General features: G+C 42.4%; 1 protein-coding gene across 2 annotated transcripts in view; it reads left to right on the forward strand.

The window, feature by feature from the left end:
- grin2ab (glutamate receptor, ionotropic, N-methyl D-aspartate 2A, b) overlaps window positions 1–20464 on the forward strand; it is a 97104-nt gene extending 76640 nt beyond the window's left edge. For both annotated transcript variants that reach the window (XM_060860267.1, XM_060860266.1), the window contains 10 exons: window positions 7587–7701; window positions 10952–11154; window positions 12145–12310; window positions 12432–12585; window positions 12693–12818; window positions 13693–13922; window positions 14247–14407; window positions 14570–14757; window positions 14899–15137; window positions 15413–20464. In XM_060860267.1, coding sequence (XP_060716250.1) covers window positions 7587–7701; window positions 10952–11154; window positions 12145–12310; window positions 12432–12585; window positions 12693–12818; window positions 13693–13922; window positions 14247–14407; window positions 14570–14757; window positions 14899–15137; window positions 15413–17224 — 3394 coding nt within the window. In that variant the 3' untranslated portion in view covers window positions 17225–20464. The remainder of the gene's footprint in view (window positions 1–7586; window positions 7702–10951; window positions 11155–12144; window positions 12311–12431; window positions 12586–12692; window positions 12819–13692; window positions 13923–14246; window positions 14408–14569; window positions 14758–14898; window positions 15138–15412) is intronic.
- Window positions 20465–25000: the final 4536 nt, after the last annotated feature.

Genomic DNA, 25000 nt, shown 5'->3' on the forward strand with positions numbered 1-25000 from the left:
TATGGTCATGAGCTTTGGGTCATGACCGAAAGGACAAGATCCCGGATACAGGCAGCCGAAATGAGTTTCCTCCGCAGGGTGGCTGGGCGCTCCCTTAGAGACAGGGTGAGGAGCTCAGTCACTCGGGAGGAGCTCAGAGTAGAGCTGCTGCTCCTCCACATCGAGAGGAGTCAGCTGAGGTGGCTCGGGCATCTGTTCCGGATGCCTCCTGGACGCCTCCCTGGAGAGGTGTTCCAGGCATGTCCAAACGGGAGGAGGCCCCGAGGAAGACCTAGGACACGCTGGAGGGACTATGTCTCTCGGCTGGCCTGGGAACGCCTCTTTATTCCCCCGGAGGAGCTGGAGGAAGTGTCTGGGGAGAGAGAAGTCTGGGTGTCCCTGCTCAGACTGCTGCCCCCGTGACCCGGCCCCGGATAAGCGCTAGAAAATGGATGGATGGATGGATGGATGGATGGATAATATTTTAGTAGACCGAGAGGAGTGTGTATGTGTGTGTGTGTGTAGTGTTGGATTTGGGTTCTTTATTTATCATGTACTCGTACAGTAGAGTCCTGAATATCTGCTGAACTGAGGTGCGAGTGATCAGGGCGTGGTCTCTCAGCGTCTGACTCTAAAGGGCAGCTCATGAGTCTGAGCCTCGGGCGTCTGAGACGATCGGAGTGAAAAGAAAGAAACCTCTTTCTCTTCTCTGACCTTTGAGATGGTGTGAAGGATGAAGATAATCACTGGGCGACTCATCCACGATCACATTCGAACAAGACGGCTGTCTGCTCCCCCACACATCCACCACAGCCCCCCACCCCCCCCACCCCACCCCACCCATAGACTTGGGAATGTCATCTGACCCTGAGCATTTTCTTGAAAATTGATTCGCGGCTGTTGGCTCGGAATCACAAGTGTATAATAATGAAACGCCAACCTGCTTGTACTACATCGCTCTGTGCCGGGACTCTGAGCGAAGAAATGTGAAAATGCTGTTTGGAGACGGTGTGAAGTTAAAAAAAAATCACGTTAGTCCTGATATAGAGCAGGCAAACATTTGAATAATGATGTGTTGTGTATTGAAAAGCAATGGCAGCTCATCTGACATGAAAATGAGACTTATGATCTGCCTGAGGACCTGAGAACACTCAATCTCTGACTTGTTGTGTGTGTGTGTGTGTGTGTGTGTGTGTGTGTGTGTGTGTGTGATAGAAGTGGCCCAGGTTGTAGGTGGAGCTAAACATAGATGCTGGAGGAAGGAGCTGACTTTTCCCTGCATCTGCTGGGTAATAAAGGAGCCGAAGCCTGTTCGCCTTTTAGGGTGGTGATATATGAGCATGGCTGTATAGCGTATAACATCATAATGACATTACATCATTTCTAGATGCTGTGCGGCTGTTGCAATACGCTCCAGGATTATTAAAACAAGATTAGGCTTGTTTTTTTAAGAACAAATTTACCTTGCAAACAAATAAACGGTAGAGGAATAATCACCTCGTGTATCCACTGACTCTGTATATACAGTACACATATACAGTATATATACCGTCTATTAAACTAATACTTTCTGTAAACATTGTTGGCTTGTGAAGCAGCACTCAGTGTTTTGGGCTCAGAGTTTAAACACTTTCCAAACTTACAAAATCTTGCAAAACTAAAGCTCCATCAGACAGTGAGCGGATCTCCTGTACAAGGCCTTTTACAGGACATTCCACAGGTTTTTAATAGGATTTACATCTGGATTCTTACTATTTTCTTTCTGTTCTTTGGTTCAGATTAGCAGCTCGCATCTGTCATAGATTTAATCCTCACCTAAATGCTCTTAGATTTGTCCTTTTGGTCTGCACCTGAGAGAGAACTCTGTGTTCTCACCTGCCTAAAGAAGCACACTAAAGTGAAGAACACACCCAGATTTACGTTCATACGAACCAGTGTGTATGTAAAAACATCTGGAATAGTTAAGACATGGGATTTTTACTCCAAGGGATGATCTGCACCTGCACAAAAACACGAAAAGTCCACCTTTAATCACAACCGTTTAATCTAGCACAGCCCAGAAAAACACCAAGTACACACACATCCACACACACACACATCCACACACACACACATACATCCACACACAAACACACACACACACACACACACACACACACACACACAAAGACAATGCAGTGTTAGCAACTAACGCATCTGCATAGCTTACTACAAAATTCACAAAAAGTGTTTAAGCCTAAAGATGCTAGTAAACAGTAACTAAATATCCAATAAAAAAGGCCCAGGGTGGCTGTGCAGTTCTCCGTCAGCTTCTCCATCATGTAGCAAAAGTACACCTATTACACTGCTCTACATTATAACGGTCTACACCTATTACAATGCTCTACATTATAACAGTCTACACCTCGTACACTGCTCTACATTATAACGGTCTACACCACGTACACTGCTCTACATTATAACGGTCTACACCACGTACACTGCTCTACATTATAACGGTCTACATCTATTACACTGCTCTACTTTATAATGGTCTACACCTATTACACTGCTCTACATTATAACAGTCTACACCTCGTACACTGCTCTACATTATAACGGTCTACACCACGTACACTGCTCTACATTATAACGGTCTACATCTATTACACTGCTGTACATTATAACGGTCTACACCTATTACACTGCTCTACATTATAACAGTCTACACCTCGTACACTGCTCTACTTTATAACGGTCTACATCTATTACACTGCTCTACTTTATAACGGTCTACATCTATTACACTGCTCTACTTTATAACGGTCTACACCTATTACACTTCTCTACATTATAACAGTCTACACCTCGTACACTGCTCTACTTTATAACGGTCTACATCTATTACACTGCTCTACTTTATAACGGTCTACACCTGTTACACTGCTCTACTTTATAACGGTCTACACCTCGTACACTGCTCTACTTTATAACGGTCTACACCTATTACACTGCTCTACATTATAACGGTCTACACCTATTACACTGCTCTACATTATAACAGTCTACACCTCGTACACTGCTCTACTTTATAACGGTCTACACCTATTACACTGCTCTACTTTATAACGGTCTACACCTATTACACTGCTCTACTTTATAATGGTCTACACCTATTACACTGCTCTACTTTATAACGGTCTACACCTATTACACTGCTCTACATTATAACAGTCTACACCACGTACACTGCTCTACATTATAACGGTCTACACCTCGTACACTGCTCTACTTTATAACGGTCTACACCTCGTACACTGCTCTACATTATAACAGTCTACACCTCGTACACTGCTCTACATTATAACGGTCTACACCACGTACACTGCTCTACATTATAACGGTCTACATCTATTACACTGCTCTACTTTATAATGGTCTACACCTATTACACTGCTCTACATTATAACGGTCTACACCTATTACACTGCTCTACATTATAACAGTCTACATCTATTACACTGCTCTACATTATAACAGTCTACATCCATTACACTGCTCTACATTATAACGGTCTACACCTCGTGCACTGCTCTACTTTATAACGGTCTACACCTATTACACTGCTCTACATTATAACGGTCTACATCTATTACACTGCTCTACATTATAACGGTCTACATCTATTACACTGCTCTACATTATAACGGTCTACAACTATTATACTGCTCTACATTATAACGGTCTACACCTCGTACACTGCTCTACTTTATAACGGTCTACACCTATTACACTGCTCTACATTATAACGGTCTACACCTCGTACACTGCTCTACATTATAACGGTCTACACCTCGTACACTGCTCTACTTTATAATGGTCTACACCTATTACACTGCTCTACTTTATAACGGTCTACACCTATTACACTGCTCTACATTATAACAGTCTACACCACGTACACTGCTCTACATTATAACGGTCTACATCTATTACACTGCTCTACTTTATAACAGTCTACACCACGTACACTGCTCTACATTATAACGGTCTACATCTATTACACTGCTCTACTTTATAACGGTCTACACCTATTACACTGCTCTACATTATAACAGTCTACACCTCGTACACTGCTCTACTTTATAACGGTCTACACCTATTACACTGCTCTACTTTATAACGGTCTACACCTCGTACACTGCTCTACATTATAAAGGTCTACATCTATTGCACTGCTCTACATTATAACGGTCTACACCTATTACACTGCTCTACATTATAACAGTCTACACCTATTACACTGCTCTACTTTATAATGGTCTACACCTCGTACACTGCTCTACTTTATAACGGTCTACACCTATTACACTGCTCTACTTTATAACGGTCTACACCTCGTACACTGCTCTACTTTATAACAGTCTACACCTATTACACTGCTCTACTTTATAACGGTCTACACCTATTACACTGCTCTACTTTATAACGGTCTACACCTATTATACTGCTCTATTTTATAACGGTCTACACCTATTACACTGCTCTACTTTATAACGGTCTACACCTATTACACTGCTCTATTTTATAACGGTCTATACCTATTACACTGCTCTACTTTATAACGGTCTACACCTATTACACTGCTCTATTTTATAACGGTCTATACCTATTACACTGCTCTACATTATAACGGTCTACACCTCGTACACTGCTCTACTTTATAACGGTCTACACCTCGTACACTGCTCTACTTTATAACGGTCTACACCTATTACACTGCTCTACATTATAACAGTCTACACCACGTACACTGCTCTACATTATAACGGTCTACACCTCGTGCACTGCTCTACTTTATAACGGTCTACACCTCGTACACTGCTCTACTTTATAACAGTCTACACCTATTACACTGCTCTACATTATAACAGTCTACACCTCGTACACTGCTCTACTTTATAACAGTCTACACCTATTACACTGCTCTACATTATAACAGTCTACACCTCGTACACTGCTCTACTTTATAATGGTCTACACCTATTACACTGCTCTATTTTATAACGGTCTACACCTATTACACTGCTCTACATTATAACAGTCTACACCACGTACACTGCTCTACTTTATAATGGTCTACACCTCGTACACTGCTCTACTTTATAACGGTCTACACCTATTACACTGCTCTACATTATAATGGTCTACATCTATTACACTGCTCTACATTATAACGGTCTACATCTATTACACTGCTCTACATTATAACGGTCTACACCTATTACACTGCTCTACATTATAACGGTCTACACCTCGTACACTGCTCTACATTATAACGGTCTACACCTCGTACACTGCTCTACTTTATAACGGTCTACACCTTGTACACTGCTCTACTTTATAACGGTCTACACCTCGTACACTGCTCTACATTATAACGGTCTACACCACGTACACTGCTCTACATTATAACGGTCTACACCTATTACACTGCTCTACATTATAACGGTCTACACCTCGTACACTGCTCTACTTTATAACGGTCTACACCTCGTACACTGCTCTACTTTATAACAGTCTACACCTCGTAAACTGCTCTACATTATAACAGTCTACACCTATTACACTGCTCTACTTTATAACGGTCTACATCTATTACACTGCTCTACATTATAACGGTCTGCACCTATTACACTGCTCTACTTTATAACGATCTACACCTATTACACTGCTCTACATTATAACGGTCTACACCTCGTACACTGCTCTACATTATAACAGTCTACACCTCGTACACTGCTCTACATTATAACGGTCTACATCTATTACACTGCTGTACATTATAACGGTCTACACCTCGTACACTGCTCTACATTATAACGGTCTGCACCTATTACACTGCTCTACTTTATAACGGTCTACACCTCGTACACTGCTCTACATTATAACAGTCTACACCTCGTACACTGCTCTACATTATAACGGTCTACACCTCATACACTGCTCTACTTTATAACGGTCTACACCTATTACACTGCTCTACATTATAACGGTCTACATCTATTACACTGCTCTACTTTATAACGGTCTACACCTCGTACACTGCTCTACTTTATAACGGTCTACACCTCGTACACTGCTCTACATTATAACGGTCTACACCTCCTACACTGCTCTACTTTATAACGGTCTACACCTCGTACACTGCTCTACATTATAACGGTCTACACCTCGTACACTGCTCTACATTATAACGGTCTACACCACGTACACTGCTCTACATTATAACGGTCTACACCTCGTACACTGCTCTACATTATAACGGTCTACACCTATTACACTGCTCTACATTATAACGGTCTACACCTCGTACACTGCTCTACATTATAACGGTCTACACCTATTACACTGCTCTACATTATAACGGTCTACACCTCGTACACTGCTCTACATTATAACGGTCTACACCTATTACACTGCTCTACATTATAACGGTCTACACCTCGTACACTGCTCTACAATATAATGGTCTACACCTATTACACTGCTCTACATTATAACGGTCTACACCTCGTACACTGCTCTACATTATAACGGTCTAAACCTATTACACTGCTCTACTTTATAACAGTCTGCACCTATTACACTGCTCTACATTATAACAGTCTACACCTTGTACACTGCTCTACATTATAACATTCTACACCTTGTACACTGCTCTACTTTATAACAGTCTGCACCTATTACACTGCTCTACATTATAACAGTCTACACCTTGTACACTGCTCTACATTATAACATTCTACACCTTGTACACTGCTCTACTTTATAACGGTCTAAACCTCGTACACTGCTCTACATTATAACGGTCTACACCTATTACACTGCTCTACATTATAACGGTCTACACCTCGTACACTGCTCTACAATATAATGGTCTACACCTATTACACTGCTCTACATTATAACGGTCTACACCTCGTACACTGCTCTACATTATAACGGTCTACACCTATTACACTGCTCTACATTATAACGGTCTACACCTCGTACACTGCTCTACAATATAATGGTCTACACCTATTACACTGCTCTACATTATAACGGTCTACACCTCGTACACTGCTCTACATTATAACGGTCTAAACCTATTACACTGCTCTACTTTATAACAGTCTGCACCTATTACACTGCTCTACATTATAACAGTCTACACCTTGTACACTGCTCTACATTATAACAGTCTACACCTTGTACACTGCTCTACTTTATAACGGTCTAAACCTATTACACTGCTCTACATTATAACGGTCTAAACCTATTACACTGCTCTACTTTATAACAGTCTACACCTATTACACTGCTCTACATTATAACAGTCTACACCTCGTACACTGCTCTACATTATAACAGTCTACACCTCGTACACTGCTTTACTCTGTAATGGTCTATACCATGTTAAACAAGGGATTCATCAATATTATCTTTTCTTCTGTTTTGTTCTTTATTCGTTTTTTCGGTCTCTCTCCCGGTCTGTTTGTTTTCATTATGGGTCATTTCCATCTGTTTCCCTCAGACTCATTATTGCTGAAGAGTAACGTGTAACATTACACTGTGTGTTGCAGGTACATGATGGGTGTCAATCTGGAGGGCAGAGATCTGTCATTTATGGATGATGGTTATCAGGTGAACCCTAAACTGGTGGTTATTGTACTCAACACCGAGAGGGAATGGGAAAAGGTGAGCTTCTTTTTTGTTCTTTTACTTTTATAATCAGTTCTCCAGATGAAAATTTCTTCATAAGGAATCATGAGGATCTGTGGAGACTTCAGTCTTCTGGGTAACTTGGTGAGAAGGAACAGCATTCAGAAAAACAGAAAATAATATAGAGAATAAAGAGATGCCAGTGAACTCACGTCACTGATGTTCCACAGCATTACATGCAACTATAAATGGATAAAAAGCATGATCAATCTGAAGCGCTAGAATAAATCATAAACTGTTTGCATTAACAAATCAGGGTGGTATAATACCCCTTTCTTTTCTCTCTCTTTCTTACTGTCACCTTTTCTTTCTCTAGCACTTTCTGTTTCCCTTTTGTAGTTCATTCATTCATTCATTCATTTATTCATTCATTCATTCATCTTCTACCGCTTATCCGAACTACCTCAGGTCACGGGGAGCCTGTGCCTATCTCAGGCGTCATCGGGCATCAAGGCAGGATACACCCTGGACGGAGTGCCAACCCATCGCAGGGCACACACACACTCTCATTCACTCACACACTCACACACTACGGACAATTTTCCAGAGATGCCAATCAACCTACCATGCATGTCTTTGGACCGGGGGAGGAAACCGGAGTACCCGGAGGAAACCCCCGAGGCACGGGGAGAACATGCAAACTCCACACACACAAGGTGGAGGCGGGAATCGAACCCCCAACCCTGGAGGTGTGAGGCAAACGTGCTAACCACTAAGCCACCGTGCCCCCCCTTTGTAGTTATAAATTAGAAATAAGAAGCTTTTTCTCAAACGTCCAGATAAACACACACAACACTCTCATTAACACAACACAGGCTAGCTTTCAGATACATATGAAATGGCTGCACTAATCTTTTCTCTCAACAGGAAGAGTGAAGTGTGATGGGCAAATGTACTTGTACTTTGTACTGTGTGTGTGTGTGTGTGTGTGTGTGTGTGTGTGTTTCCTGGTTGAGCTGTGTTGAGTTCCACAGTGAATCATTATTTCCTGAATGAGTTTTTTTTGCCTTCACTGGTGTTTCTGGATCGTTTCAGTCTTCTCAGTTTGCTCTTTCACGTCTCGCTTAATTTAGCTAATTGACTAAATAATGCGTTGGTTTTCTTCATAATAATCTATCTCTTAGCCTCGTTCTCTCTTCCTGTCATTAGTTTTAGGTGTTCTCTCTCTCTTTCTCTCCTCTTCATGCTCTCGTTTTCCTAATCACTTCCCCGCTCACACATTCTTTTAATGACTTCTTATTTCTCTGAGGTCTCTTTCGTTCTGTTTTCTTTCTTTTATTCTTTTCCTCTGTGCTCTAAAACCACCCCAGAATTCAGGGAACAGATCAGTGGAAGCATCTTCATCTCCTGTATTAAGATGCAGCTTCACAACCAGTTGTTTATCACAGCTATCTGAACCACAAGGATGTACTCATATACAGACTCAGCAAGATTCCTACAGACACAGGGACTTTGATGAATGACTTTCTTTTCTGCTTTTTGCATAAAGAGACGCACCACACACATGCACTGGGTTCTCACATTTCGAGCTGGAACATGGCCGACCTATTCAGGGACCACTAGACATAGAGGAGCCGGGTGCTGAAAATGGAAATTGTTCAGTACTAGAGATAAGAGACCACCTGGAGAGGTACCAAAAAGTGCCAGAGGGATTCTGTAAACGGCTCAGCAAACTCAGCAGTATGCTGGTATGATCAGCACGAGTACAAGCCTGGGAAGAATATCATCCTCCTATTTCCCACCTCCACAAGTAAGATGTTTGCCAGGTGGCAGGGGCTACTGTATATTCCATCGTCTGCACAATGGCTTCTGTTACCTGTGAGGTATAGCAGGGCAGAGCAGTGAACTTAAAATTGTGAATCTTTTGACAATGTGGAATGTATGATCTTAATTGTAGGTGGAGACCAGAAATCTTTTACTATGACATGTCTTTAAGGAGTCTCCAAAACTGGACCAGCAGAAAGCCTCGAGGACGCACCTTCTGCAGCAAATGATTCACTGGGACATTTGATCTGACACCAACCCACAGTGGCCATATGGCTACAGAGAGACAGGTTGAGGCACTGAATAGGGACATCTAAACCATGAGGAACATGGGCATGATTGCTCCTACAGTGAAGGAAGCAGCACTGTTGCTCATAGGTTATAAGGCACTTGTACAGCAAGTTGGTGAGATGAAATCCCAGCATCACCAAGCTGTCATTCTTAAGCCCTTGAGCACTACTTTTATTACCTCTATAAAGGATATTGTCAGGTTCCACTTTAGGAGAGAATCAGGGAGTACTGCTGGGAATTTTCCAGTTCAAAGTCATGCAGCTCTGTTTGCATGGGGCTGCTGCCACCTCCCAATGCCTAATGGACTGTGTACAGGCAGTTTGTGAAGGTTATTGCGCAGTCTACCAGAATGATGTGGTCATCTATAGCAAGTCCTGGGATGATTATCTCTAGCATATGGTCCTCAGAAGTATACATGAAGCAGGCTGTACACTGATCCTGCACAAATGTAAGCCATAGCCTTAATAGCTCTAGACCTTGTACCAAAGGACAACTGCTGGAGTGCTACAGATGGTTTGTACTCCAGTTCTCACTGTAAGTCCCACTTACAGACCACCAAAGTGGCCATAATCCCATCAGAGAGGACAAAGTCCTGGAAAAAATCCTTAACCATGCTCAAATAAAAAACATGTACCTGTGCAGTTCTGCAGTGTCTGGATTTTACTCAGCAGTTCCTGTTTGAAGGACGCTTCAGCTCCAGGTATTCAAGCAGTGTTATTGAAGCAAACTAGCACAGGAGCAACCTGCAGAATGGAGACCAGTCTTCCTTTCTTTCTTTCTTTCTTTCTTTCTTTCTTTCTTTCTTTCTTTCTTTCTTTCTTACTCTCATTTTCTCTTGCACACACAAGCACTGAAACCCTGCAGTGTGTGTAAAGAGTGTCACACTAATCATTTCTCACTGCACTGGGCTAAAACAGGGGTGTGAGGAGAAGGTGCTGACAGAGCTTACACGCACACACACATACACACACACACACACAAACACACATACACACACACTTGAATAACAATGCAAACACACTTGAGACAATTACAAAACATCAGTGCTAAATGTACACACATTAGACTGTCTAACACATTCTCACAATAACACAGCCTGAGGGAGGAAGTGACTGAAAGAACAATGTGTGTGTGTGTGTGTGTGTGTGTGTGTGTGTGTGTTATACTGTAGATGGGCCGCTGGGAGAACCATTCGTTGATATTGAAATTTCCAGTGTGGCCTCGGTACAACTCATTTGGAGATGCAGAAGCAGACGAAAATCACTTGAGCATCGTGACATTAGAGGAAAAACCATTTGTTATAGTGGACGATGTGGACATTCTGACAGGGACGTGTACACGTAACTCTGTACCCTGCAGGAAACACATGAAAGAGTAAGACGTTCATAAATGCTACATCAAACTGTAATGTTCCTAAATACAACACATCATAGAGTAAGACTCTCTTGTGTGTGTGTGTGTGTGTGTGTGTGTGTGTGTGGTGTGTGTGGTGTGTGGTGTGTGTGTGTGTGTGGTGTGTGTGTGTGTGTGTGTGGTGTGTGTGTGGTGTGTGTGTGTGGCGTGTGTGGTGTGTGTGTGTGTGTGGTGTGTGTGTGGTGTGTATGGCGTGTGTGGTGTGTGTGTGTGTGTGGTGTGTGTGTGTGGTGTGTGTGTGGTGTGTGTGTGTGGCGTGTGTGGTGTGTGTGTGTGTGTGTGGTGTGTGTGTGGTGTGTATGGCGTGTGTGGTGTGTGTGTGTGTGTGTGTGTGTGTGGGGTGTGTGTGTGGTGTGTGTGTGGTGTGTGTATGTGTGTGTGGTGTGTGTGTGTGTGTGTGTGGTGTGTGTATGTGTGTGTGGTGTGTGTGTGTGTGTGTGTGTGTGTGTATGTGTGTGTGGCGTATGTGCTGTGTGTGTGTGTGTGTGTGTGTGTGTGTGTGTGTGTGTGTGTGTATGTGTGGTGTGTGTGTGGTGTGTGTGGTGTGTGTGTGTGTGTGCATGTGTGTGAGTATGTGTGTGTGTGGTGTGTGTATGTGTGTGGTGTGTGTGTGTGTGTGCGTGTCTGTGTGTGTGGCGTATGTGCTGTGTGTGTGTGTGTGTGTGTGTGTGTGGTGTGTGTGTGTGGTGTGTGTGTGTGTGTGTGTGTGTGTGTGTGTGTGTGGTGTGTGTGTGTGTGTGTGTGTGGTGTGTGTGCTGTGTGTGTGTGTGGTGTGTGTGTGTGTGGTGTGTGTGCTGTGTGTGTGTGTGGTGTGTGTGTGGTGTGTGTGGTGTGTGTGGTGTGTATGTGTGGTGTGTGGTGTGTGTGTGTGTGTATGTGTGTGTGGCGTGTGTGGCGTGTGTGGTGTGTATGTGTGTGTGTGTGTGTGTGTGTGTGTGTGTGTGTTTACAGTAACTCTACAGGTGGATCGTATCTAAAGCAGTGCTGTAAGGGTTTCTGTATCGATATCCTAAAGAAAATTGCCAGGAACGTAAAGTTCACATACGACCTTTACCTGGTGACTAACGGCAAACATGGCAAGAAAATCAACAACGTGTGGAACGGCATGGTGGGCGAGGTCAGTAAGTACAACAACAACAACAATGACAACAACAACAACAACAAAAGCAGTTAAACATGTCACTACCAGAGACGTGCAGCTCCTACACTGCTTCTCTGTGCTTGTCTTTGACTTGTAGGTGGTTTATAAGAAGGCCGTGATGGCTGTTGGCTCGTTGACCATAAACGAGGAGAGGTCAGAGGTCATCGATTTCTCCGTGCCCTTTGTAGAGACAGGAATCAGTGTCATGGTTTCCCGCAGCAACGGAACCGTATCACCGTCCGCTTTTCTCGGTACATCTAAGAAATCTCAACACAGTTCTGTGACTCTTTGTCTTTTCACTCTGTTTTGGTGTCAGTTTTTTTGTATCTTCCTGTCGTCCCTCCTTCACTTCCTGTAGAGCCGTTCAGCGCGTCAGTGTGGGTGATGATGTTCGTCATGTTGCTCATCGTCACCGCAATCGCCGTCTTCCTGTTTGAGTTCATCAGTCCTCTGGGCTTCAACAGAAACCTCGCTCAGGGCAAAGGTAAAAACACCTGGAAACAACATCCTCCCCTCCTTCTCTATCCTTTCTTTCTTTCTTTCTTTAATTATTCATGTCAGCCTTTTTTCTGTCTGTATCTTTCTCTTATGGAATATTTATTTCTTTATTCTTTATTTATTTATTTATTTGTTTCATTCTTTTTATTTTTTTTATTTGTGCCTCTTCCTTTAACTCTTTCATTCATTCTTTCTTTAATTATTGATTTCTTTTTGTTTTTCTAATTTTTTAATACTGTATTTGTTTCATTCGGTCTGTCTGTTTATGTTTGTTCTCTTTCATTTGTTCTATTTTCTTTTTTCTATCTTTATGATTTATTGATTGATTTTTGTTTGTTTTAATAATGTCTCTTTTTATTTGGTGACTGAATTAAGGAGGTGGTTTCAAAAGTTTTGTTTTTATGGCAGATGTTTCACCTGCTGGGTTTTAAGTTAGAACATAACGTAACATCTCATGATGCTCAACTTGTTAAGGCTCTGGGTTGTTGATCGGAGGATCGGGGTTCGAGGCCCAGCACAGCCAAGCTGCCACTGCTGGGCCCTTGAGCAGGGCCCTTGAGCAAGGCCCTCAACCCTCCCTACTCCAGGGGCACTGTATCATAGCTGCCCCTGCACTCTGACGTGAAGAAAAGAATCCCACTGTGCTGTAATGTATATGTGGTGATAATAAAGACTTCTGTGCCCCGTTCTGTTCTATTCTATTAAAACCTTGGTAGTCAGTGCAACTCTTATTTTCTTACATGAACTCTATGAAAATCCATGAGCTCTACATGTTGAAGCTATACTACGGTGGTTGTGGACAGATTGTTTACTGGTTTAACCAACTGATGATAACTGAAATTTTCATCCTTTCTCTCCAGACCCTCATGGTCCATCTTTCACCATTGGCAAGGCCGTCTGGCTTCTGTGGGGTCTTGTATTCAATAACTCTGTACCAGTACAGAACCCTCGAGGCACGACCAGTAAGTTCATAGTGTCCGTGTGGGCCTTCTTTGCTGTGATCTTCTTGGCCAGTTACACTGCAAACTTGGCTGCCTTCATGATCCAGGAGGAGTTTGTGGACCAGGTCACTGGGCTCAGTGACAGAAAAGTATGATTTTTATTTTCTTATCCACCTTTTTTCAGTCCTGCCACCTGCACAGGTTTTAGATAGGAGATACACATTTTAACCTCAAATTACACTGCCACCAAAAACCTTTTGGTAATAATTTCATCACTTTTAAAATTATGTCAATTTTTTCATAAATGAACAGCATTTTTACTTTGGTCTTGATATTAATACATGATATTAAACAGTTTTCCTCTTCAGAGTTGGCAGGTCTGTATTGTCTGTTAAAGAGGAACATTTGTATAGAATTCACCATTTGTTGTGCTGTCTAAAGCCTCCTTAAACCTATTTTTCTTCTTTTTCCAGTTCCAGAGTCCATATTCATTTTCACCGCCATTTCGTTTTGGTACAGTCCCAAATGGCAGCACTGAGAGGAACATCAGGAAGAACTACCCAGACATGCACCAGTACATGGTCAAATACCACCAATCTGGTGTCCAGGACGCACTGGTCAGCCTCAAGACGGGGTACGACCTCATCTGTCTTGTGCATTTGCTTCCTGTGGATCATTGATATCGCTGAGTTTTGCCATTAAGTAGAATTTCTCAAATTTCATTCAGTTCCTCAGTTGTAACCTGTCACAACCTGATCTGTCTTCATGATGCTGTCTTCATTATTGGTTTGCACAGCAAACTGGATGCGTTCATCTACGACGCGGCTGTGTTGAACTACATGGCAGGGCGAGATGACGGCTGTAAGCTGGTGACCATAGGCAGCGGCTACGTCTTTGCCACCACTGGTTATGGTATCGCCCTCCAGAAAGGATCCTACTGGAAGCGGCATGTGGACCTTGCCATTTTAGGAATCATTGGAGATGGTAGGATCATCATGACATATTTGTATCTACCAGTGTACAAATATCTAAAGCATAGATGTCAAGACATCCCACATCTTGTCCTGCAGTGTGTTTACATCAGTGCTAATATATTAATCAGTGATTTTGTTTGTTCTGAACTAGGTGAGATGGAGGAGCTGGAGGCTCAGTGGCTCACAGGTATTTGCCATAATGAGAAAAATGAAGTGATGAGCAGTCAACTGGATGTGGACAACATGGCCGGTGTCTTCTACATGCTGGCAGCTGCCATGGCGCTCTCTCTCCTCACCTTTTGTTGGGAGCACCTGTTCTACTGGCGACTGCGTTACTGCTTCACAGGACTATGCTCGGGACAACCTGGACTTCTCTTTACCATAAGCAGGGTAAATAATACAATCAAATGAAGATATAAAAACCTCAGAGTGCTTTTATATTAGTCTGATACCATGCTCAATTACTCATAGTTGTCCTGGTGAAAACTGCCATTATCTGATTACAACTTCCTAAACAATGAGATAAAAAAAAAAAATATTCTGCGATGGCCTTTTTATATGGAGGAATACAATATGTTACTCATTTCAGTATCTGTATTGACGAGTATCAAAAAACATCCCTACAAAACTTAAAACTCTGTCTATGCCTCTTTGTGTCTGTTTAGGGTATCTGGAGCTGTATCCATGGTGTTCACATTGAGATGAAGAAGCTTCCTGAGTTAGGTTTCAGTCCTCAGGCCAACATGTTGCACTTGCTGAAATCAGCTAAAGAGATTACCACTTTAGGGGTAACCTCACCTAAACGGCCCATCTCCAGCATCCTCGCTCCTACACCTGGACTACTGGAACTTATGAGTAGTAACAAAGGTAATAACCTGGCTCCAAAAGATGCAATCTACAACAACACCAACACCATGCTGTCAAATCGCCACAAAGAGCCTTTAAACAACACCCTATTGCCTGGTCAGTGTGCCCTTAGCCTAGCTGATGCCCAGTCTGGTGTGGTAGTTAGCGGAGGCCCGGGAGGTGGTGGTGGTGGTGGCGGTGGAGGTGGTGCTGTTGACTCAGGAGTACCTGCTTCTAAATCACGTGCTCTTTGGAAGAAGTCTGTCGAAACTCTGCGACAGACTCAAGGACCTGCCGACAATTCCCCACCTTCTCCTGCAGCAGTATTTGAGCCTCATGCAACTATGAAAAGCCAGAGATACTTGCCTGAAGACTTGCCTGCACGCTCAGACATGTCTGATTGCTCTGGCCGTATTGACCTACCAAAACAGCACAAGGTTAAAGATACACTCCGGAAGCGTAACCGCCTGCCACGGGACCTTAGTGACATGGAACTCTCTGCATTGCCCAGCCAAGCCAGCCAGCAGAGCAATCACAGTGCTCACATCTATTCCCAGAACAGTCAGAGCAGCCAGATCTACACCATTGACTCAGTAGATCAGGAGCATGGAATACACTACCCAGACATATTCAATGAGCACAGAGACAACAAGCTTCGCCCTTCGTCTTCTTCAGAGCAACAGCCAATTCTGCAGCTTAACAGTAACAAGTTCCCTCAGGCTCACGAACCAGACGTCATGCAGAATGCCACAACTGCTGCTAAGGAAAAGAAATACAATACTTACGGAAAGCCTGGGATCAGTCCAGCAGTGACCAATCCTGCCCAGGACCAGAGACAAACCCATTGCCGTAGTTGTCTGTCCAAGTTCTCCAGCTATTCTGGGCTTTATACCATGCGACCACCTCAGTATCGCTGTGATGCCTGTCTGCACTCTGCCAATCTGTATGACATAAGTGAGGATCAGTTCCTGCACCCTAACATAGGTGCCATTCGAGGCGGAAGTGTAGATAGGAGCTTCTGTGCGTTTCTGCCACATCCCAATGCTTCTTTCACAGCCTACCTTCCTCAGAGTGACCAAGAAGGTGAAGGGATCATTAGTCACTATCAGAATGAGGGCATTTATATCCACCGCCAGCACTCTTATGAGAATCTGCCTCAAAAGAATTCTTCACGACGTGTGAGCCTTCAGGACAGCACTCCTCACACTAACCTGCACATGTCCACTATGGTCCCAGATAAGCTTCCAAAGAGTCAGTCGGCACAACTTAGCCACACACTTGCTTCCGCAGGCATTAGTGCGCTTGGCATTGGCCCTCGCAGCAAATCAATGTATCCGGCTCGTCCGACGGAGAACCCTTTCCTGCAGACGCTCCGTGATGACCAGCGCCTGGCTCACGGCCGCAGCTCCACGGACATTTACAAACAGCTAGTGCCACTTACATTAAGTCCAGTTATCGACAGCAAGGGGCCTGGCATAGGGGTGGTGGCACCTGACCTATTTTACCCCGAGCATGTAATGCCTTATGTAGCCCTTTCCCCAGTCGGCACATTCACAGCCCCGAGAGCAATGAGTGCCGGTGGTGCCCGACGCATCTATAAAAGAATGCCCAGTATTGAGTCTGACGTCTGAAGGGTTTGAAAGAAAAACTACAAACCAATGAGATAGAGACTCTGAAAAAACAAGCGCTGTACAAAGCATCAGTATTTCCACATGGATATGGATTCATATTGGATTGTTCTTTACAACCAGGAGTTTAACAATTTTCATATTATGTTTCCTGCTCTTAAGTAAATCTGAGTTTACCATTTCATCAGGTCCTCCCCTGTAGTTGAGCAGCAGCTCTGGGTCTTCCACATTAACATAGAAGATAGCACCAGATACAGATGTGCCACAGAGAGATAGTAAAACAAAAAAGCTCCTGGAAATTGCGGAGCAGCTCCAAAGAGTTTTCCGTTTTTTAAAAAACGAGCAACCAAAAATTGCCAGGTGGTATCGCATAAAGGTCAGAATGTGAAGGAAGTCACGAATAGTCCACAGAAAAATACCACAAAACACAAACAATCTATACTAAATGCACACAAATAAACACTTGAATCCAAATACAATTAAATGAAATTTAATGCACTGTATAATATTGCAGGCTACGTTCACATTACAAGCTTCATCAAGGCCCAATTCCGATTTTTGCATCAGATCAATCTTAACAGTTCACGTCTGTAACCATGAGCGATCCGTACTCGTCCTCACCGTCAACGTTTTAAACACTATTCAGTTTTAGTAGGTTTCTCAAATCTTAGGTTAAATCATTGGGATAGATCTAAATATCTTCCAAATAGACCATTCTCATATGTATCCATATATCCAGGACCAAATATGAAAGTGGCTCAGGTTTTATTTTTTTTCAGGTTATTTTGGGGGATATCAGATTTTTGTGTACACACCAGATCTGAGTCAGGACAGCTGATGAGTGGTGCAACAGAAAAGTTCTGATAAGCTACAAGCTCTCACTGGTCAGGAACCTAGCGAGCAAATCTGCTCTCTGTCCCTGCTGTCTGGGTGGGAGGGTCCTACTCTGTCCTTCCTGTCAATCACCAGCCAGTTGTGGGCATCTGTGAGCTCATGTATTGGAAGAGGGTAGATATTGCTTTCCTTTTCTAGCGGTCTGAGAAGACGCAGATGGCTGGCTTCACAGGTTTGGGAGAAATCACGCGTTATCGCCAGAAAATCGTATTTGTGTCGCTTCTATCTGGTAATGTGAACGTACGGGAAAAAACAAAATGGCTTTAAAAGGCTTAGCAGAAAATATTCTGACCAAACTTCCTACCCTAAAGAGACTTCTATTTTTTCAACTACATTTTTTTCGACTGTGTAATATAAGGAATTCCTGGTGGACCCGGGGCCTTAGTTTAGAATTTCTGAACATGTTTACCTGCATGCCAAACACAAGAGCAGGAAGACGACTTCTCTGAGCCATCAGTGTCGGTCACGTCCTCATGATAACAACACTACGTTATTACATTACCATTATTTCTATAGCTATCTAGGAAAACCATACGTGACGAGTCATTTTTACAGTTTTATACACTGCCAAATATTTGACCAAGCGGTGTGTAGAGCATATGACTGCTAATGTTCAGGATAATCGGAAAAAAATGGAAGCTTTCAGTTTCTTGTAAAAAAAAAAAAAAAAAAAAGACAGACGGTGATGATGCTGTAATCTGAAATCTGTACCAACAAAATGATGTCACACTCTGTACCGCAGGACCACACAGAACTTCACATACATCACTTCCTGTAGGACTAAACCTGCCTACCCCATCCTAATAATTATTTATTTATTCGTTTGTTTATTTAATTAATTCTTGTTTTCATATATAATGGTCATCCAGCGATATGCACAATATCAGGTTGCAATATAAACTTTATGTATGAAATTTCCTAGCTAATGTTTTATTATCGGTTCATCACTTAATTTATGAATTGTAATACATGTGACATTAATTTATAAATGTGATTTGATTGCATATGTATATATAATATAAATATAAAAAGAATATATAATAATAATAATAATAACAACAATAATAATAAGAGCATGTTAATCTTCTCTATGGTCAGACTTTCCGAGTTGTTCCTTTTTCATATTTTGACGTGAATGGGAGTTACATGTTTACAGTGAATATGGAAAATATGGATTCTTCTCAAATGTGATTTTGATTCTCATTTGAATACATGACAGAATAACAGAAAAAAATAATTCAACCTGGACGACATTTTGTCTTCAGTTGTTTTGCATCTGAAATCGGAGATTTACGTTCGCAGGGTTTTCGCCTCACGCTCAAACCGCCAGAGACAATAAAAAAATAAATAAATACAAAAGGAAGTTGAAGAGCTCTAAAAGAGAGATGTTTTTCTCATAAAAAACGAGTCTATCTCTCCGAAGGCCCGTTCGCCTTCCAGTTTAAATTTCCACAAAACTAAAGCCTCCATCAGTAAGTGCTGAGGCGGCATCACGGCTGCTCTGGGATTAGGAGGTTATGAGTTTGCTCATTTAAAGACATTTTACAGTTATTAAAAAGCATCTGCTTTCACAGCACTCGACACTGCATTAACGCTAATGTTAATTCCTGACTGAAAATGATTTTTTCTCTTTACAGCTGATTTATTAGAGCACACTTTTGTACACTAAGGTTATGATTTCTGATATAAGTCTAATGGCTTTATAACAGACATTAACGCTGCGTTTTTTTTAGAGAACAAGAAGTCATGATCCAAATGAAGAGTTCTCCACTAAACAGTGACTTTTCTTCAGTCTCAACACGAACATGACTCAACAAACACAACCCTACTTCACACACATATCTGTACACAACATGTTCTCGAAACACGGCGACATTCTGAACCGCTTTTGGATTCATCTGGATAGTGAAATTGTCCTGGAATGTGGTGCCAATACTTTAGACCACTTTAGGAGTTATCACTGTTCAGGTTCCAGAATCTCCACTAACACATTTACATTAATCAGCATCAATAAATCATCAGTAATTCTCTTCCAGGTCCGATTTAAAAACTCTAACTTCGACAAGATTTCAAACGATCGATAAATAAAGTGTAGAATTTTCTGTAACCATAAAAGTGAAAAAGTCTTTTACAATAATTTAGAAGATTAAAAACATTTTATTTTGTGAATTTTCATATCTGATAGACCTCATGATTTTGCTCCACTTTATTATGTGACATTAAAGAGAATATTTTTCAAACTGGTTTGCATTTAATGTAATGATATAAAGAAGGAGCTGTAAATCTCTCTCTCTCTCTGTGTCTCTCTCTGTCTCTCTCTCTCTGTCTCTCTCTCTGTCTCTCTGTGTCTCTCTCTGTCTCTGTCTCTCTGTCTCTCTCTCTCTCTCTCTCTCTCTCCCTCTGTACCTGTCTCTCTGTCTCTCTCTCTGTCTCTCTATCTCTGTCCCACTATCTCTCTCTGTCTCTGTCTCTCTTTCTCTCTATCTCTCTATCTCTCTGTCCATCTAGCTCTCTTTCTGTCTCTCTTTCTCTCTCTCTCTCTCCCTCTGTACCTGTCTCTCTCTCTCTCTCTCTCTCTCTCTCTCTCTCTCTCTCTCTCTCTCTCTCTCTCTCTCTCTCTCTCTCTCTGTCTCTCTATCTCTCTGTCCATCTAGCTCTCTCTCTGTCTCTCTCTCTCTCTGTCTCTCTCTCTGTCTCTCTCTCTCTTTCTCTCTCTCTCTCTCCCTCTGTACCTGTCTCTCTGTCTCTGTCTCTCTCTCTCTGTCTCTCTCCCTCTGTACCTCTCTCTCTCTCTCTCTCTCTCTCTCTCTCTCTCTCTCTCTCTCTCTCTATCTATCTCTCTCTGTCCATCTAGCTCTCTCTCTCTGTCTCTCTCTCTGTCTCTCTCTCTCTCTGTCCCTCTATCTCTCTCTGTCTCTGTCTCTCTTTCTCTCTCTCTCTCTCTCTCTCTCTCTCTCCCTCTGTAACTGTCTCTCTGTCTCTCTCTCCCTCTGTACCTGTCTCTCTGTCTCTCTCTCTCTCTGTCTGTCTCTCTCTCTCTCTCTCTCTCTCTGTACCTGTCTCTCTGTCTCTCTCTCTCCCTCTGTACCTGTCTCTCTCTCTCTGTCTCTCTCTCTCTCTGTCTCTCTCTCTCTCTCTCTCTCTCTCTCTCTCTCTCTCCCTCTGTACCTGTCTCTCTGTCTCTCTCTCTCTCTCTCTCTCTCTCTCTCTCTCTCTCTCTCTCTCTCTCTCTCTCTCTCTCTCTCTCTCTGTCTGACACTGGAGACTCCTTCCAATAAATATATCAGAATACGTTGTTTAGCACAGACTCTGCGGTACACGTCCCTGTGAAGGACTGGTTACTATAGCAACATATCAGAATGTTAAACTGGGCAACACGTGATGTTCTTTAAGCACTAACTCTGGTCCGTTAAAATCATCACCTGTTTATTGCGTAATTTATCTGTTTGTGTGTTTAATTAGTGAGACTCAGTCATGTCAGTTTCATCTGATGGTTTAAACCACGTGCGGTTCCTGACTCTGGTCCTGCTGACGTTTTCTCGTCCTCTGAGCCGAACCTTCCGACCGATCGGCTAATTATTAATCCTTTAATGAGAGGAGGGAAATCTTCACCCCTTCCAGACCCAGGCTTCCTCAGCACTCATTTAAATAAGATCTATAAAACCCCGTCCCCTGACCTCGAGAAGGAAAATAAATCTTCTCATCTTCAGATTCCTCTCAGTCTGCAGGTCTGTCTGCTCCACAGCGAAGTTCATTAGCAGAAGCTTTTTATTTTTAATCTGCATATGAAATGAAGTGAATGTCTCTTATTCTCTCGTCTGTTTAATACTCTGTTAAGATATAAATGTCATTTAAATAGTAAAGCTCCTAACACACGGCTTGAACTGTTATCATCTCTTAACACTTCATCGTCCTCTTCACCAGACCACCAACGTTAGAAAGAACACAAAATAAAAAATTATTAATAAATAAATGCATAGTAAATTGATTTTTTTTGTTTGTTTGTTTTTAAATAAATTAAATATGTTATTATTTAAACAAATAAATACAATATTTATCTTTTAAAAAAGGAAGAAAATCACAATTTTCACAAGAAGTGAAAAGAAGAACGTGAACATTTCAGGTGTATTAATAGTCACAGGTGTGAATGAAATGTGTGTAAATGACCGTGATGTCCGTCGCTAATCACACGAATCCGCTGGAAAACATCAGCATCAGAGTAAAGTGCAGAATTGTCTCTGGGCTTCACCTCCACGGACCATTTACCAAGCGAACGGAGGCTCATAAATAGCCGTAATCCTCCTGAATTCTCTTTAAATCCACAGTTATTTGTGCTGCGAGTTTAACGGTGGACATTTTCACACAAACTGCTTTACAGAAATAAACTCGCTGATTAAAGAGCGTTAAGTTTGAATTCTTACTCCAAGATCTCCGACTGATACCTGAACAAACAATCGGTGATGTGTTCAGATCTGATTTGTTGGTCTTTAAAAGTTTCCACTCATTCTGCAGAAGAAAATTCTATATTATTGTAAATAAATCTGCAGAATGATATAGAATTCTCTTCTGTATTATTGTAAAAGGCAGACGTCGGCTCTGCTAATGACGTGCCGTTATGTGGAGTGTTCGGTCTTGGCGTAATGGAAGCTTGTTATTTATCTGTGACTGAGCTAATGCTATCTTTGCTAATGCAGCACAACAAACGTTCAGTCCTTTTATCATCCACAGTTATAACAATCTGCCTACATTATGTGCTCCATCTTATAGCCTTCACCACTCTGTTCGACCCCTCGGGCCATCAGACAAACAAATGAGCGTGTGTGTGTGTGTGTGTGTGTGTGTGTGTGTGTGTGTGTGCTGCGTCTCCCAGCTTTTCATCACTGCACAGGGTTGTTTTCAGGTCAGAGCAGAAAGTCCTGCACATGGAGCTCAGTCGGATGTTCATTAGAGCTCCAGCAGCCCAAAGTCCAGCACTCAGGACACATTACTTCAGTCTGAAGACCTTCATCATGGCTGGACATTCTCAATACTGTCCTTACCTTCAACCTCATGGTGGAGGTGGAAACACTGGAGAATGTTTAATAAAATATACTGGATTATTTACTCCAACCACCAGCCACGTTCTCTTTCTGTTTCTCTCTCTGTTTCTCTCTCTCACACACATACACATACACACACATACACACACACACACACACATACACACACCATTTAAACTAATTAATAAGACAAGCAGCAGCTGGTTTCCAAGAAGCACCAGGTTGTTCATCCGGTAGACTCACGACTCACGACTGTACGACCACACAATGTTGCTTTATTAAAAGTTCTGACAAGTTCTGACAAATTGTGAACGCTACTTCATCATCATTTAATGAAAAGTTAATTAAACTCAGTGATATTGAGCTCGTGTGACATCACAACACACATTCAGTTAAGTGGCTCTCACAGAGTCCTGACACCAATGTCACTGGGAGCAGGTTAAAGGGTGAATCCGCTGCTCATTATTTCACCAATTTACGCAGCAACATTCATTCATTCATCTTCTACCGCTTATCCGAACTACCTCGGGTCACGGGGAGCCTGTGCCTATCTCAGGCGTCATTGGGCATCAAGGAAGGATACACCCTGGATGGAGTGCCAACCCATCGCAGGACACACACACACTCTCATTCACTCACGCAATCACACACTAGGGACAATTTTCCAGAGATACCAATCAACCTACCATGCATGTCTTTGGACCGGGGGAGGAAACCGGAGTACCCGGAGGAAACCCCCGAGGCACGGGGAGAACATGCAAACTCCACACACACAAGGTGGAGGCGGGAATCGAACCCCGACCCTGGAGGTGTGAGGCGAACGTGATAACCACTAAGCCACCGTGACCCCCGCAGCAACATTATTGATAAAAAATAAATAAATAAACAATAAAAATTTTAGATTAATATTAGATATATTTAAATGTGTATGTATTTATCCCCAGTGAGCAAATCTGAGGTGACTCAGGTGACTGTGGGGAGGAAAAACTCCCTTAGATGGTAAAGGAAGAAACCTTGAGAGGAACCAGACTCAAAGGGGAACCTCATCCTCATCTGGGTGACACTGGGGGTGTGATTATAAATATACAGTCTGATAAATGTTGTGTTGGTGTAAAAGATCACATGGAGTTCACATCTCCTCTTTAGTATCACAGAGTCTAACTGGAGCTGGTAGATCTGTAGATGTCTCAGGATCCTCACAGAGTCGCCCTCGTCTCAGTGGAGGTCCGAGATCTTCATCGCACGGAAGACGATCAGAGCTGGTACAATGTCTGGATGCCTCGGGATGGTAGAAAGAGAGAAGCAGTGGAGAGGAATTAACGTATCTGCTGTTCATAATATTAACAAGCACTAGATGATGATGTGCATTTGGTCAGATGTAATAGAGCACAATATTATGGGATGTATTATGTGTACGTCTGACTAAAGAGATGAGGTTTTTAATCTACATTTAAACTGTGAAAGTGTGTCTGAGCCCCGAACACTATCAGGAAGACTATTCCAGAGTTTGGGAGCTAAATAAGAAAACGCTCTACCACCTTTAGTAGACTTAGATATTCTGGGAACTACCAGAAGTCCTGAGTTTTGTGATCTCAGAGAGCGTGAAGGATTGTAACGTGTTAGAAGACTAGTTAGATACATGGGAGCTAAACCATTAAGAGCCTTGTACGTAAGTAGCAGCAGTTTGTAATCAATTCTAAACTTAACAGATAGCCAGTGTAGAGATGATAAAATTGGGGTTATATGGTCATACTTTCTTGTCCTAGTGAGAACTCTGGCAGCTGCATTTTGGACTAACTGTAGCCTATTTATTAAAGATGCAGGACAACCACCTAGTAATGCATTA

This window comes from Tachysurus vachellii, chromosome 24 (genome assembly GCF_030014155.1).
Source record: "Tachysurus vachellii isolate PV-2020 chromosome 24, HZAU_Pvac_v1, whole genome shotgun sequence".
NCBI lineage: Eukaryota > Metazoa > Chordata > Actinopteri > Siluriformes > Bagridae > Tachysurus > Tachysurus vachellii.